The sequence below is a fragment of the Vulpes vulpes genome, chromosome X, assembly GCF_048418805.1.
Source record: "Vulpes vulpes isolate BD-2025 chromosome X, VulVul3, whole genome shotgun sequence".
Taxonomy (NCBI): Eukaryota; Metazoa; Chordata; class Mammalia; order Carnivora; family Canidae; genus Vulpes; species Vulpes vulpes.
The window spans coordinates 62,082,047-62,095,638 of record NC_132796.1 but is presented as its reverse complement, the minus strand read 5'-3'; the positions used below and the strand labels follow the sequence as shown (position 1 = coordinate 62,095,638).

At 32.9% G+C, this 13,592-nt stretch overlaps 1 protein-coding gene across 1 annotated transcript in view; it reads right to left on the bottom strand.

Moving 5' to 3' along the window:
• The window catches only part of LOC140596112 (uncharacterized), a 271,369-nt gene that overhangs the window by 112,577 nt on the left and 145,200 nt on the right, over positions 1-13,592 (bottom strand). The window contains exons 4-5 of the mRNA XM_072743503.1: positions 6,198-6,397; positions 2,190-2,277 (exon numbers count right to left, since the gene is read on the bottom strand). Coding sequence (XP_072599604.1) covers positions 2,190-2,277; positions 6,198-6,397 — 288 coding nt within the window. The remainder of the gene's footprint in view (positions 1-2,189; positions 2,278-6,197; positions 6,398-13,592) is intronic.

Below are 13,592 nucleotides of genomic sequence, written 5' to 3'. Positions count from 1 at the left end.
AGAAAAGCTGGGGCAGCCCAGGTGGCTCAGTGGTTTAGCACCAACTTCAGCCCAGGTCATGGTCCTCAAGACCCGGGATCTAGTCCCACGTCAGGCACCCTGCATGGAGCCTGCATCTCCCTCTGTCTGTGTCTCTACCCCCCCCCTCTGTCTCTCATGAATAAACAAATGAATTTTTTTTAAAAAAGCAAAGCTGGAGTCATCACAATTCTGGACTTCAAGCTATATTACATAGCAACAATGATCAGGACAATATGTTACTGGCACAAAAACAGACACATAGATCAATGCAACAGAGTACAAAACACAGAAATGGACTCACAACTATATGGTTTTCTAATCTTGAACAAAGCAGTAAAAAATATCTAATGGGAAAAAAAGACAGTTTTTTTTTCACAAATGGTGTTGGGAAAATTAGACAGCAACATGAAGAAGAATGAAACTGGATCAGTTTTTACACTGTACACAAAGATAAACTAAAAAAGGATTAAAGACCCAAATATGAGACAGGAATCCATCAAAATCCTACAGGAGAACACATGCAGTCACCTCTTTGTTCTTGGCCATAGCAACTTCTTGCTGGATAAATCTCTGGAACCAAGGGAAAAATGTAAAAATGAACTCTTGCGACTTCATCAAGATTTGCACAGGAAGGAAACCATGAACAAAACTAAAAGGCAAACTATGGCATGGGAGAAGATATTTGCAAATGTCATATCTGATAAAAAGTTAATATCCAAAATCTATAGAGAACTTAACAGACTCAACACTCAATAGATAAATAATACAGTTAAAAATGGGCAGAAGACATGAATAGATATTTTTTCAAAGAAGACATACAGATGGGTAACAGATACATGAAAAGATGTTCAGCATCACTCATCATCAGGGAAATGCAAATCAAAACCACAATGAGACACTGCCTCCACCTATCAGAATGGCTAAAATTAATAAGACAGGAAACAACAGATGTTGGTGAGGATGTGGAGAAAGGAGAACCTTCTTAAACTGTTGGTGGGAATGGAAACTGGTGCAGCCACTCTGGAAAACAGTATGGAGGTTTCTCCAAAAGTCAAAAATAATAGAACTACTCTACTACCTAGCAATTTAACTACTAATTATTTACCAAAAGATACTAATTCAAAGGGGTACATGCACCCCCAACGTTTATAACAGCATTATAAACAGTAGCCAAATTATGGAAAGAGCCCAAATTTCTATTGACTGATGAATGGATGAAGAAGCTGTGTTATATATATATATATATATATATATATATATATATATATATGTTACTCAGCCATCAAAAAGAATGAAACACAAGTGGAGCTAGAATATATTATGCTAAGAAAAATAAGTTAGTCAGGGAAAGATAAATACCAAGAGATTTAACTTATATTTGGAATTTAAGAAACCAAACAAATGAATATATGGGAAGAAGAAAGACGAATGAGAGAAACCCGTCATAAGAGACTCTTCACAATAGAGAACAAACTGAGCGCTGATGGAAGAATATGGGTTGAGGATGGGTGAAATGGGTGATGGGTATTAAGGAAGGCATTTGTTATGATAAATCCTAGGTGTTATATGTAACTGATGCATCCCTAAATTCTACTTATGAAACCATTAATACCCTATATGTTACCTAACCAGAATTTAAATAATAATTTGAAAGAAAAAATATGTCAGACAGTGAGACAAATAACTGTATTATATCACTTATATGTGGAACCTAAAAAACAAAACAAGTCAACAAACAGAAACAAACAACAAATCAAATAATTAAATACAGAGAACAAACTGGTGTTAGCCAGATGGTAGGTGGATTGGTGGATGAATGAAAGAAATAAAGGAGATTGAGAGGTGCAAACTTCCAGTTACAAATAATTAAATCACAGGGCAGCCCAGGTGGCTCAGCGGTTTAGCACCACCTTTAGCCCAGGGCATGATCCTGGAGACCAGGGATCGAGTCCCACATCGGGCTTCCTGCATGGAGCCTGCTTCTCCCTCTGCCTGTGTCTCTGCCTCTCTCTCTGTGTGTCTCTCATGAATAAATAAATAAAATCTTAAAAAAAAGAAATGGTAAAGAGATTAGCTATATAGGTGTTATTGAAAATAAATTTACAGGATTTGATAGATAAATACATATAAGAATGTATGGAAAATATCACAACAAAACCATGTCTTACCTGTTCAGAAAAATGTTTCAGTAATGTGATAAGTTTAATGAGGTGGCTTTTCAAACTGGAAAATTCTGACATACAGTCAAATGGAGGCCTGCCAGGGAAGGATGACAAGAGATTCCATCAATCTCAGTTTCATTGAAAGTCACAGCTTTATACCTTAGGAAATTGAAAATTATAACCCACAATATATAGACCTTTGGATCACTTTAAAAATCTGCCAAGGGTCAGCTAAATTTTAGACATCATGAAGTTATATAAAATAATAACAGAAAAGTTATACAGAAGCTGATCAGTGTAATATATCTATGTTCTCAGTAGCTGGTAGGATTGTAGGTGCACAATTTACAACAATTTTTCCCTATTTTCAAGTTACTATGAAAAGGTGGAAGGCAGAGTAAGTAACTTTTTAATTTCTTTTTCCTGAATGAGTACATAAAAAGAATAAAAAAGAAAAATATGTATCAAATATTAAGTATGTAATCCACAAGTAGATAATCCATTCCTTGAGAAATAAAGATTGGTGGTATCTAGTAATTAATTTTGTCACAAATGAAAAAAAAACGTATTTTACTTAGGATACTATAGCCAATTGAAAATTTTGGGCTCTATTATTTTTACTTAGTATAGCTTTCAGGCTTCTGTGGTTTTGGAGAACTATAATCACAAGTAGGAATTTGAATGAGGTGATAAAACTTAACATAGCATTGTTGTAAAATGATCACCCCCTTCATGTATTTTATTACATTCCAAAAATGAAGAACAATTTTCAAAATGTCATTTGTAAAACAAATTAACAAGCATTGAAGTGCTGAAAATATACTTATTTTCACAGGAAAAATGAAGTTTTAGCTTTAAGAATTAGCAATAAAAGTAATTCATAAGAACCCCCCTCTCCAGTTCCTAGAATATTACAATCTCTGGTGCTTACATGAAAGTGACATTTTTTGGAAGTCTATTTCTAAACACATATGAAAAAAATTTTAGGCATTTTTCCCTTTTCATCCATTTCTAGACTTAAAAAAATGAGCAAATAGGCAGGAAAACATTTGGTCAATGTACACCCTATTACCTCATCCTATCCTATCCTCTAATAATCAACATGAAACTGCTCAATTTATGTTTCCTTACAAGTAGAGCATTGGGTTATTATGCTTGGATAAGTTGTCTTGAATTACTATATTGCGGTCTTCAATGAAATTTGTCATAAATTCTACTTCAAATCAATAGGCAAATTAAAATTGTAATGACTAATGGAAATGCAATGTAATCAGAGAAGCCCCTATCAACAGATCTAAGATTTCCATTTATTATCATAATTAAGAGCTTTTTAAAACCCATAATGCCCACAATTAATTTTAAAATGTTACTTCTATTACCAATAAAATGACACTTAAATAAAGCTCTATCATATATAAGCATATAATGTTTGTGAAGTCATTCTTTTGTATACTGTAGGTCAGTTGAAAAAGTTCATACAACTCAGTAAAAAGTCTAAATACTTTAGAAAAATATAAAAAAGGAAGAATAAAGTTTATGGGAAGAGATCATACAACTACTTTTCCAACTTTTTGCCATGATTACATTTTGAATTAAACTCTTGAATTAACATAAACTCTCAAAAATACTTATTATCTCTATTTCCAAGATGACTTACTAGATTTATATTCTTCTTTTTAATAAAACAAAAATAAGTTTTAGGCCTGAAATTATAGATTAAATTAAGCCAAGTCAAATAACAGCTTGAATCATAATTTGAGAAAAATTCAATATTCAAACTAATAATGGAAAATTTGCATTTTAACAGCACCTTTCTCATATTTTGTTTTAGAAACACAAAGATGAAGCTAATTTTAGGATAAACCATAGAAATAATTTTCTTGGCAACATAGTTATTTAATTTCAGAGAGAAAAGAAACAATTTCTCCAATTAGCACTCTAACCAGATATTATATAGGAGAAGATTAATTATTATGTAAGAAATCCAATTAGGCTGAGCCTCAAACATTTTTTTGAGCCCCAAACCTTCTTAAAAACCCATGTTACTACATGATCAGAATTGAGCCAGTTGAGTCTCTAACACAACTTTCAAAACACATGGTCTTTACTAGGAGGTCTTTGGAAAATCAGAAGTGACTAAAGCTAAGAAATTTATAGTACTGAGGTGTTTTATAGCAACTATTTCCACTGAAAGGTATATTATTGTGTTTTTTATGTGTTTTATTCATAACATTTTATGCATTCAAAGATCAAATTTAGAATATTCAATACGTTTAATTAGTATGAATACATTTTATTCCGTTGTTACTAGTTCTTAAGCAAGAACTAGGAGAATCTTCAATGTTTTACAGTTTAAAATATTCAAGCAGGTAAAAAGAAAGTGCTAAGATGAACCATAAATTTGCCATTTTCAAAAGCTGTTATATGAGGTCATTTTGTAGAGATTGTATCATTTTTGAAAGAGAAGTCTAATTGCTCACTACAAAATATTAAGGACAATTTACTACAAAATATTGCAATAACAGTATAAACACTTTTAATATTATCTGGTTCCACTGATCAGAGCAAAGAAGGCCTCAAATTGGTGATGTAATGAAAATTTGCTAAAGCATGCATGTTAATACTGTAACTGTGATGAGAATTTTGTAATGAGACTAATATACAAGAAAATCTAATACTGTGAATTATCAACTATCAGTGAAGCAGATTATATTCATTTGGGGTTCTTTTGTTGCCAACTCAGTTCTGTGGCTTTGTTGTATACCTATTATTCCTTTCCCTATTTTCCTTAATTCCAAAGATCTCAATTATTTTGTTTCAGCTTGTTGCCAGATAAATAAGTGTAAGGGGCTCAGAAGAGAGGAAGTAGAGGAACAGATGAATTTCCTATGTTTTATCTAACATTCAATTTGAAATTTCTTTGATAAAGCAGGTCAGATATTTCATCCCGTCTTCATATGAACAAAATGGGCTTGTCAATCAGGTATCAATTGAAATGAAAACAGGTGTTAAAAACTGAGAGAACAGATAACAAAAGGAAAAAGTATTATGACTTCTCCCTCTTATACTTCTCTCGTTGATTATAAAACCATGCCTCCCTCTTACTATTTAACCTCTCTATCTTTGGGATATAATACTTTCTGATAACAGATGCAAAAGGCCTAGGAATAAATATCCATAATGTTTCATTTGTGTGTAAAATATAAAGTTGACGGGCAGCCTGGGTGGCTCAGCGGTTTAGCGCCTGCCTTCAGCCCGGGGCATGATCCTGAAGCTCCGGGATCGAGTCCCACATCATCCTCCCTGCATGGAGCCTGCTTCTCCCTCTGCCTGTGTCTCTGCCTCTCTCTCTGTCTCTCTCTCATGAATAAATAAATAAAATCTTAAAAAATATATGGAGGTGACTATAATCTTTGATTAAAATAGCAATTAGGAAACTTAATTTTTTAAGAAACTGAAATATTAATGTTACCTAAAGGTTATTATCAAAATAAGTTTAGAAATCATTAGCCTTTGATTTCTAAAGACTTCTCTTAGTAACATAGAGTTTTAAAGGCATTACTGACTCTTGTTTATGAAAAATCCCTAATATAATTAATATGTAAAGAAAAAAAATCACTATTTTGTTGCTGTAAATAGTCCAGATGTGGTATTTTAGAACTTTGGTGTAACTTTTGTGCATTCCTAAAAGACTGTGTAAAAAAACAAGTGTCTCTAATGCAGCAGCAGAGTTTGATCTATAAAGGAAGCCCAAAGTGACTCCCTTGTAAAACAAATACTAATTCTATAAAGTGATTTGTTTCCATAAAAAGTCAGATGATCAAATATTGGCTTATTTAAAAGTCATTATGTAAATATATTTTTCACCCTAGGGAGATATTCAGGGCATCAATTAAAATCTATAATTATATCTGAAAGATACTGTGGAAATAAAATCCAATCCATTTATAAGTTTTCTGAAGGGGGAGAAATGCAACTATCTTAAGATTTTACAGATCAGATATTAGGAATTACCTTTCCAGAATGTTTAGTATCATCTTGACCATATTAATCAGTTCAAGAGCAGCTGTAAGAATGTTATGAGGTGGTTGTTCATTAGTGCCATGTAGAGAACGGGCCCTTCTTCTTTCCGATATCATGACAAGAACACGATCAATAGCATGCTCAAGATGTTCAGTTTGTTTTCTGAGTCTGGTAGGCATCTTTTTGTCATTCTGAAATTAAAGTGGGAGTTTGGGGGAAGAAATGAGGCAGCACTTATCTAACATACTATAAATATGGAGTAGGCTCAACAGCAACAGCATTTAACCAAAGTAACATAAGAGGAATGCAAAATTACCATCAAACACTTTTCATTCTTTACATACTGCTTCTGGTAATCTTATGCCATTCATGGTAGTAGTTACAGAAAGGACACGAAAGGAATAAGATTCAGCCATGTGAATACTGAGGTATGTAATTTTATAATGTGACAACTACTTGCCTAAAGTTAGCACATGTTAATTCTGGTACTGCCTTATTAGTATATCTATCTCATTTTATTATTACAATACCATCTACTGAGAGAAAACTCCATATTCCTTTGTATTCTGCATAGGACTGGGTATAGATCTAAGAGACAGGAAAGAAGATCCTTAATTTCACTTATCTCAGAGCCCTGGAAACTACGTATAGTCTGAGAGCTGATAATTTAAATATACAGGAAGCCTAAGAATATTAATTTGGCACTGATATTTAGATGTATCAAGTGATTAGACACTTGCCTCGTATATATGTATTTTCTTCGGATGAACATGCATCCACACTCTCCCATTCATCATGCTTTTGTCCAAGGCCTCATCAAATGGCTATCAGAAATAATGACAGGGTTGCAGTAATGGCTTCATGCAACCTTTTATTGGAAGCTACTCTAGCTTCCTGCTTTAATGTCAGGGAATAATCTGTGATTTACTAAGTAGTAAAGAAATTTCCTTAAAAAAAAGGACCTGCCTCCTTTAGTTTTTGAAATTCTGAGGTGCAGGGAATTTTATTTAATTAAGTAAGATATGAGTTTATGATTATTTTTAGCCTAGGTCCAATAAGATATGTGAAAAGATCATATTGATAGGACTTCAACTAAATCGGAGAACCAAGTACACATCTCTTCAATAATTACTTCTTCCTGTAGTAAAATATATTATGTGATATGTTTAAATGTTCACTCTTAGTGTTTCACTTTAAAAATCACAAACCAACCTAAAAATAGGCCCTTTCAGATTTCTGATGAATGGCTTTGTTTTGATAGCATCTGCCTCCCTCAAATAAGTTTGCTTTACACTTGCTAATTGGAGAAGTAAGATATATATTTGGGCATTTTTCCTTCTTTTAAAGGGTTTTAGAATATGGAAAAGAAAGTAATAAAAATGAAGGATTCTACTTTTCTTATTTACAGATGTCATAATGTAATTATCAGTGCCAGCATTTAAAATATAAACATTGGTCATATTTTTACTTCTATCTTCTGCTTCCCAGCATTTTCCAGATTTTATTGATACTATCTGAGATTTTAGATACAAATTATCATTAATATTAAAATAAATTAATATTATTAAGATATATACTTTATCTTTCCAGAATTTTTCAAAACTTTGTGTTAGTGTATAATCATATTAATGAAGATTATTTTGACAAACTATGCCTTATACTTTTTATTGCTGGATCTTTTATACTACAACATATCTGTAGTTGAGTTATTTATTTTTATTCATTCTTTGGCCACCTAAAGTATGTCTTCCAGTAATTGTAAAGAATTAATGGGTAATATATTCCCTGACCTTGTAGTCTTCAGAATGTTTTTCAGTTGCCAACTCACATAAATGGTTTCCCAAGGTCATATAGCTAATTATTAGCCAATATTATCCTGGAAACAGAAGCCTCCTGTTACTGCTCTTTCTGATACATTATTAAATGTATTTTCCCCTAGAGAGATAGGGAAATATGGGAATTTTTGGTGTGGGCTATGCTTTTGTCAGTGCGGTGAAATGGAAAGACATTTAGGTCTGGGGTGAGATATGAAATTATGCAAATCTCTTAATATCTCAGAGCCTCTATTTGTTTCTTTCTTTCTCTCTAAAATGTAGAAATTAATACCTGTTTTATCCATGCATAGGATTCTTAAAGATATCAAATATATAAATAAGAGTTATTATTATTTATATATAATTAGTATATACCAAAAAAGTCACAATTTTAAAGTAATTCTTAACAACCAGACTGTATATACTGGACAATCTCTTCATAATCCTAAAGAAACTTCAAATAAATTAAACAGCTTAGACCGTCTGATATTCTAAGTATGTTTGATTTTGAAAATTCCATTAAGATTAAACAATTGACAAATATTATCCTTGTTTTGCTTGATACTTCACTAGAACTTCTTTAAAGAGTGAAAATCAGATATATGTCTTCTCTTTATTTTTTGTTTTAAAATCATTTTGCAGTAGGCAAACATTATTTTTCAGTAAACCCAAAAACAATTAGGTCAAGGAATTATACTCTGGGAATATTTAGAAATGAAAAATGAAAGCCCAGGAAGGCCATAACAGTGAATATTTTAGCATGAATATCTAACAGCAAATAATGTCATTTAAATTGTAAAAAAAAGGGAGTACTGTTGAAATTTTTAAAAGCCATATATATTAGCATAGTAATGGGAAATTTTCATTATTACACATATCAATAAGTCACAAAGGTGTCCAACAAAAGTGTTTCTCAAGTGTTAGCTTGCCCTCAATATTGAATCTTTTTTTTTTAAGATTTTATTTATTTATTCATGAGAGACACAGAGAGAGAGAGAGAGAGGCAGAGATACAGGCAGAGGGAAAGGCAGGCTCCATGCAGGGAGCCTGACGTGGGACTCCATCTGGGGTCTCCAGGATCACACCCTGGGCCAAAGGCAGCCCTAAATCGCTGAGCCACCTGGGCTGCCTTTGAATTTCTTTAAAAAAAAATTTAAGTAATCTCTACATAGGGCTGGAACTCATAACACCAATATCAAAAGTCACATTCTCCACTGATAGAGGCAGCCAGGCACCCCTTGAATTTCTTCTGAAACCATGAAGGTCATAGTGCACCAAAAGAGATATTTGTTTCTATCAACCTCTTTGTGATCCTATAAGGATGCTGACAGCCAAAATGAACACCTCATGTTTTCATTAAAATTTGATTCCATTATGATTGATGAAATTAAATAAATTCACTTTTCTCCATTTGACAATTAATTATTTTTGTTAGTATATAAACTTCATTGGTTTTACAGAGCTTTCAAAAACTAACAACAGTGGGGCATCTTGGTGACTCAGTCAATTAAGTGTCTGCCTTTGGCTGAGTCCTGGGATTGAGCCGCAATTCAGGCTCCCTGCTCAGTGGGGAGTCTGTTTCTCCCTCCTCCCTCTACTCCTTCCCCTGCCTGTGCTCTCTTTGTCATTAATTAATTAATTAATTAATTAAGAGAAGAACTGATGATAGTAACAATAATAGAAAGAAATGTCATGTGTACATCTTTACATTTCAGAAACACATTTTATTCCATCAAAGCCATCAGTGGAGTCTATTTTCTGTGTACCACCATCTTCCTCCAAATATTCTTGATATTTCTTGTCGATTATGTGTGCTGCATGTTCTAACATTATTCTACCTAATGTACATGGTGAAGGAATAACATCTGAATATGTTTATTGCAGCATGCACAGTCAGAATTTAATAATGGAACAGATCAATTTAAAGAATATTCACCATCTGTATATTATGTGTGTATAAGTGATAGCTACAATATAGGAATTTTCTCGAGGGTTTATGCAAAAGGGCACTGAGAATTTGTGTGATTGAAAATAAGCTAAATATTATACCAAATCTTTGTCTTCATTTAGATACCATAGTCTTGTAGAAAGGTAGAGGAACCATTTTAAATTCCATACTGTGGACATTGCTTATTGCTAAAGTAAGGCTCCAATATATATTTGTTTATATTCTGCATCATAAATAATATCTACAGATCTTCATATTTGGCCTTACATACATTATACAAAAGACAAAATGTTTGTTTGTACTTTCTGCTTAGTTCTTCTGCTATCCATTGAATGGAAGCATCCACCTACTTTGCCATTTGCTTAAAATCAGCCATGAATGCACAAAGATTAAAGTCAAAACATGGAGAAATATTTTGTTCCTATGACCCTGTAGAAAAATATATAATTTTGAAAGTCTCTACTGTGATGCAAATGGAATTATACAGGAAATTTTTTTCCCAAAGAACATAATGTCTTAATCTACATGAAGCTAGGAAATGGCATATTCTGATAAAAAATTCCTACATAGCTTAGTGATTATCTGACACAAGCTCCTGATGTTTAAAAAAGAACACATCCACAACAGTTGTATTTTCCAAAAGCAATACATTTCTGGATTTCATTAACAGAAGTATAAGCAATATAAAAGAGTTCCCAAGCACTCAGATACTCTTTTCCAGGCTCTCTGACTCATAGTCAGAGATCCTTACAATTTACTAGCCATATAATTGATCCATTCAATAATTATCTTATTTATAAAATAGGATTCTTCATGAAAACTCTAGTTTGTAATCTAAGAATGAATGTTAAAAATGCTGTTACACTTGAGAATAAAATGGATTAACAATGTGAAGTAACTCTTTAAATTGTAAGTAAAGTTAGAGATGTAATTTATTATTTTCATGACTACTGTCATTAATAATTATGACACTAATAATCACATATCACAAAAAAGTAACCTAAAAGTTTTATGATTAAACAGTGTTAAAAACAAAAATATTTATAAAAAGAGAGAGGGGCAAACCAGAACCAGTCCCTACATACATTTTTGTGCACACATTTTTCAATCAAATTCTTCCTTACATGAATCTGTCTGGTGTATTATACATCTAACTCATAAAAACATTATGTTTCATTTAACCACTCATATTTTACATTTTTAAGGGGGAATGGAAGGGGAAGAGGGAGAGAATCTTAAGCAGGCTCCATCCCCAGCGCAGAGCCCAACACTGGGCTTGATCTCACAACCCTGAGATCCTGACCTGAGCCAAAATCAAGAGTAGGATACTTAACTGACTGAGCAATCCAGGCACCCCTATTATTCTACATTTTATAGCAAACTATGTATTTTTAAATATTTTGCTCAATATTGCAACCTTTTACAAGTCATTTGTTAGCTATCTGAAAATCTATATTTCTGGAATGTATAAACTCAATAAGGGCAGGAACCATGAGTTTTTGGCTCACCATATCCCTAGCATCCAGAATGCCTCACATGTGGAAGGTGTCAAACATATTTATTGAGTGAATGAAGGCTAACATAAATGTAAAGGATAAGGAGACTCATTCTCTAGTCCTATCACTTCCATTACCTATCTCTATATTTTTAATTTTTAAATTCCAGAATAGTTAATATACAGTGTTGTAGGAGTAGTTTCATGTGTACGATACAGTGATTCAACAATTCTCTATGTTTATTGCATTATTTACAATAGCCAAATTATGGAAGCAGCCCAAGTGTCTGTCTATCAATAGATGATGTAAAAAAACACATCATTTTTACTAACTCTGTAATTTTGGGCAAATGATTTAGCTACTGCATCTCAGTTTCCCAATTTGTCAAATAGAAATAACAAACTCTGTTCTACTTCATAAAATTACTGAGTTGATGAAAAGGAATAATGGAAAACAGAAACAATATTTGAAAATCATTTTACAATACATAATGTATAATAACAATGTACATGCATATACATTGCTACTCATAATATATTCCATATCCTATATTTGCTGTGGAATTCAAAAGTAGACTCTAGGTATGAAAAGATAATTGTTTTCCAATAAACTTTTACTTAACAAAAATAAAATGATTTGAAAATTGCCTCCCTACACTCCCTTTAGAAGCTCATGGTGACATGTCATTTGAGTGTTTAATTTATATTCAATAAAGGTCACTTTAAATTCTGATTCTGGGGCACCTGGGGACTCAGTTAATCGTCTACCTTCAGCTCAGGTCATGATATCAGGGTTCTGGGATCAAGCCCCGCATTGCATCTTGCATCAGGCTCCCTGCTCAGCAGGGAGTCTGCTTGTCTCTCTTCCTCTGACCCTCCCCCTGCTTGTGCTCTCTCTTTTGCTCTCTCAAATAAATAAATAAAATCTTTTAAAAATAAATAAATAAATTTTGATTCTTTATTCTAATCAGTTACCAGTAAACCATACCTCAACATATTACAGTTTAACATTTTCTTAGGACTTAATGAATTTTCTCATTATTTTGTATCAAAGTCTAATGAAAACATTTAAAGAACAGTGAGCACAGAGAATAATCCTTGTATTTTCTCCATGTTGACTGAGAAACCATTTTCTGGGTATGTCACCTTTATTCCCATTGTGCATCTACTTCAGATTGTCTGAAAGATACATGAACTAAAGGATAATATTGCCTAAATATAAGGCATACCTCATTATATTGTGCTTTTCTTTGTTGCATTTTTAAATATTCCATTTTTATATAAATTAAAAGTTTGTGGTAATCCTTCATCCAGCAAATCTATTGGCACCATTTTTCCAACAGCAGTTGGTTACTTCATATCTCTGTGTTGCATTCTGGCTATTCTTTCAATATTTCACATTTTTCATTGTTATTATATTAGTTATGGTGACCTGGTATTATTGTAATTGCTTCAGGGGTCATGAACCACACCCATACAGGACAGCAAACTTAATTGATAAATGTATATGTTCCAACTGCTCCACCAACCACCCATTCTCCCATCTTTCTCCCTCTCCTCCAGCCTCACTATTCCCTGAGACACAACATTTTGATGTAAGGCCAATTAATAACCCTACAATGGCCTCTAAGTGTTCAAGTGAAAAGAAAAGTTACATGTCTCCTACTTTAAAAGCTGGAAATAAAAAACTTAGTGAGGAAGGCACACCAAAAGCTGGGATAGTTTGAAAGAGAGGCCTCTTACACCAAACCACCAAGTTGTGAATGTAAAGGAAAGGTTCTTGAAGGAAATTAAAAGTGCTACGCCACTGAACACAAAAAATGATAAAGCAAAACAACCTTATTGCTGATACGCAGAAAGTTTTACTAATCTGGATAGAAGACCAAACCAGTCACAAATTCTGATAAGCCAAACTCCAACCCAGAGCAAAGCCTGGATTTCTTAAATTCAACTTCTTCAATTCTATGAATGCTGAGAGAGGTGAGGAATCTCAGGAAAGAAATATGAAGCTAATAGATGTTAGTTCATGAGATTTAAGGAAAGAAGCATTCTCCATAACATAAAAGTGAAAGTGAGGTAGCCAATGCTGATGTAGAAGTGGCAGGAAGTTAACCAGATCTAGCTAAGTT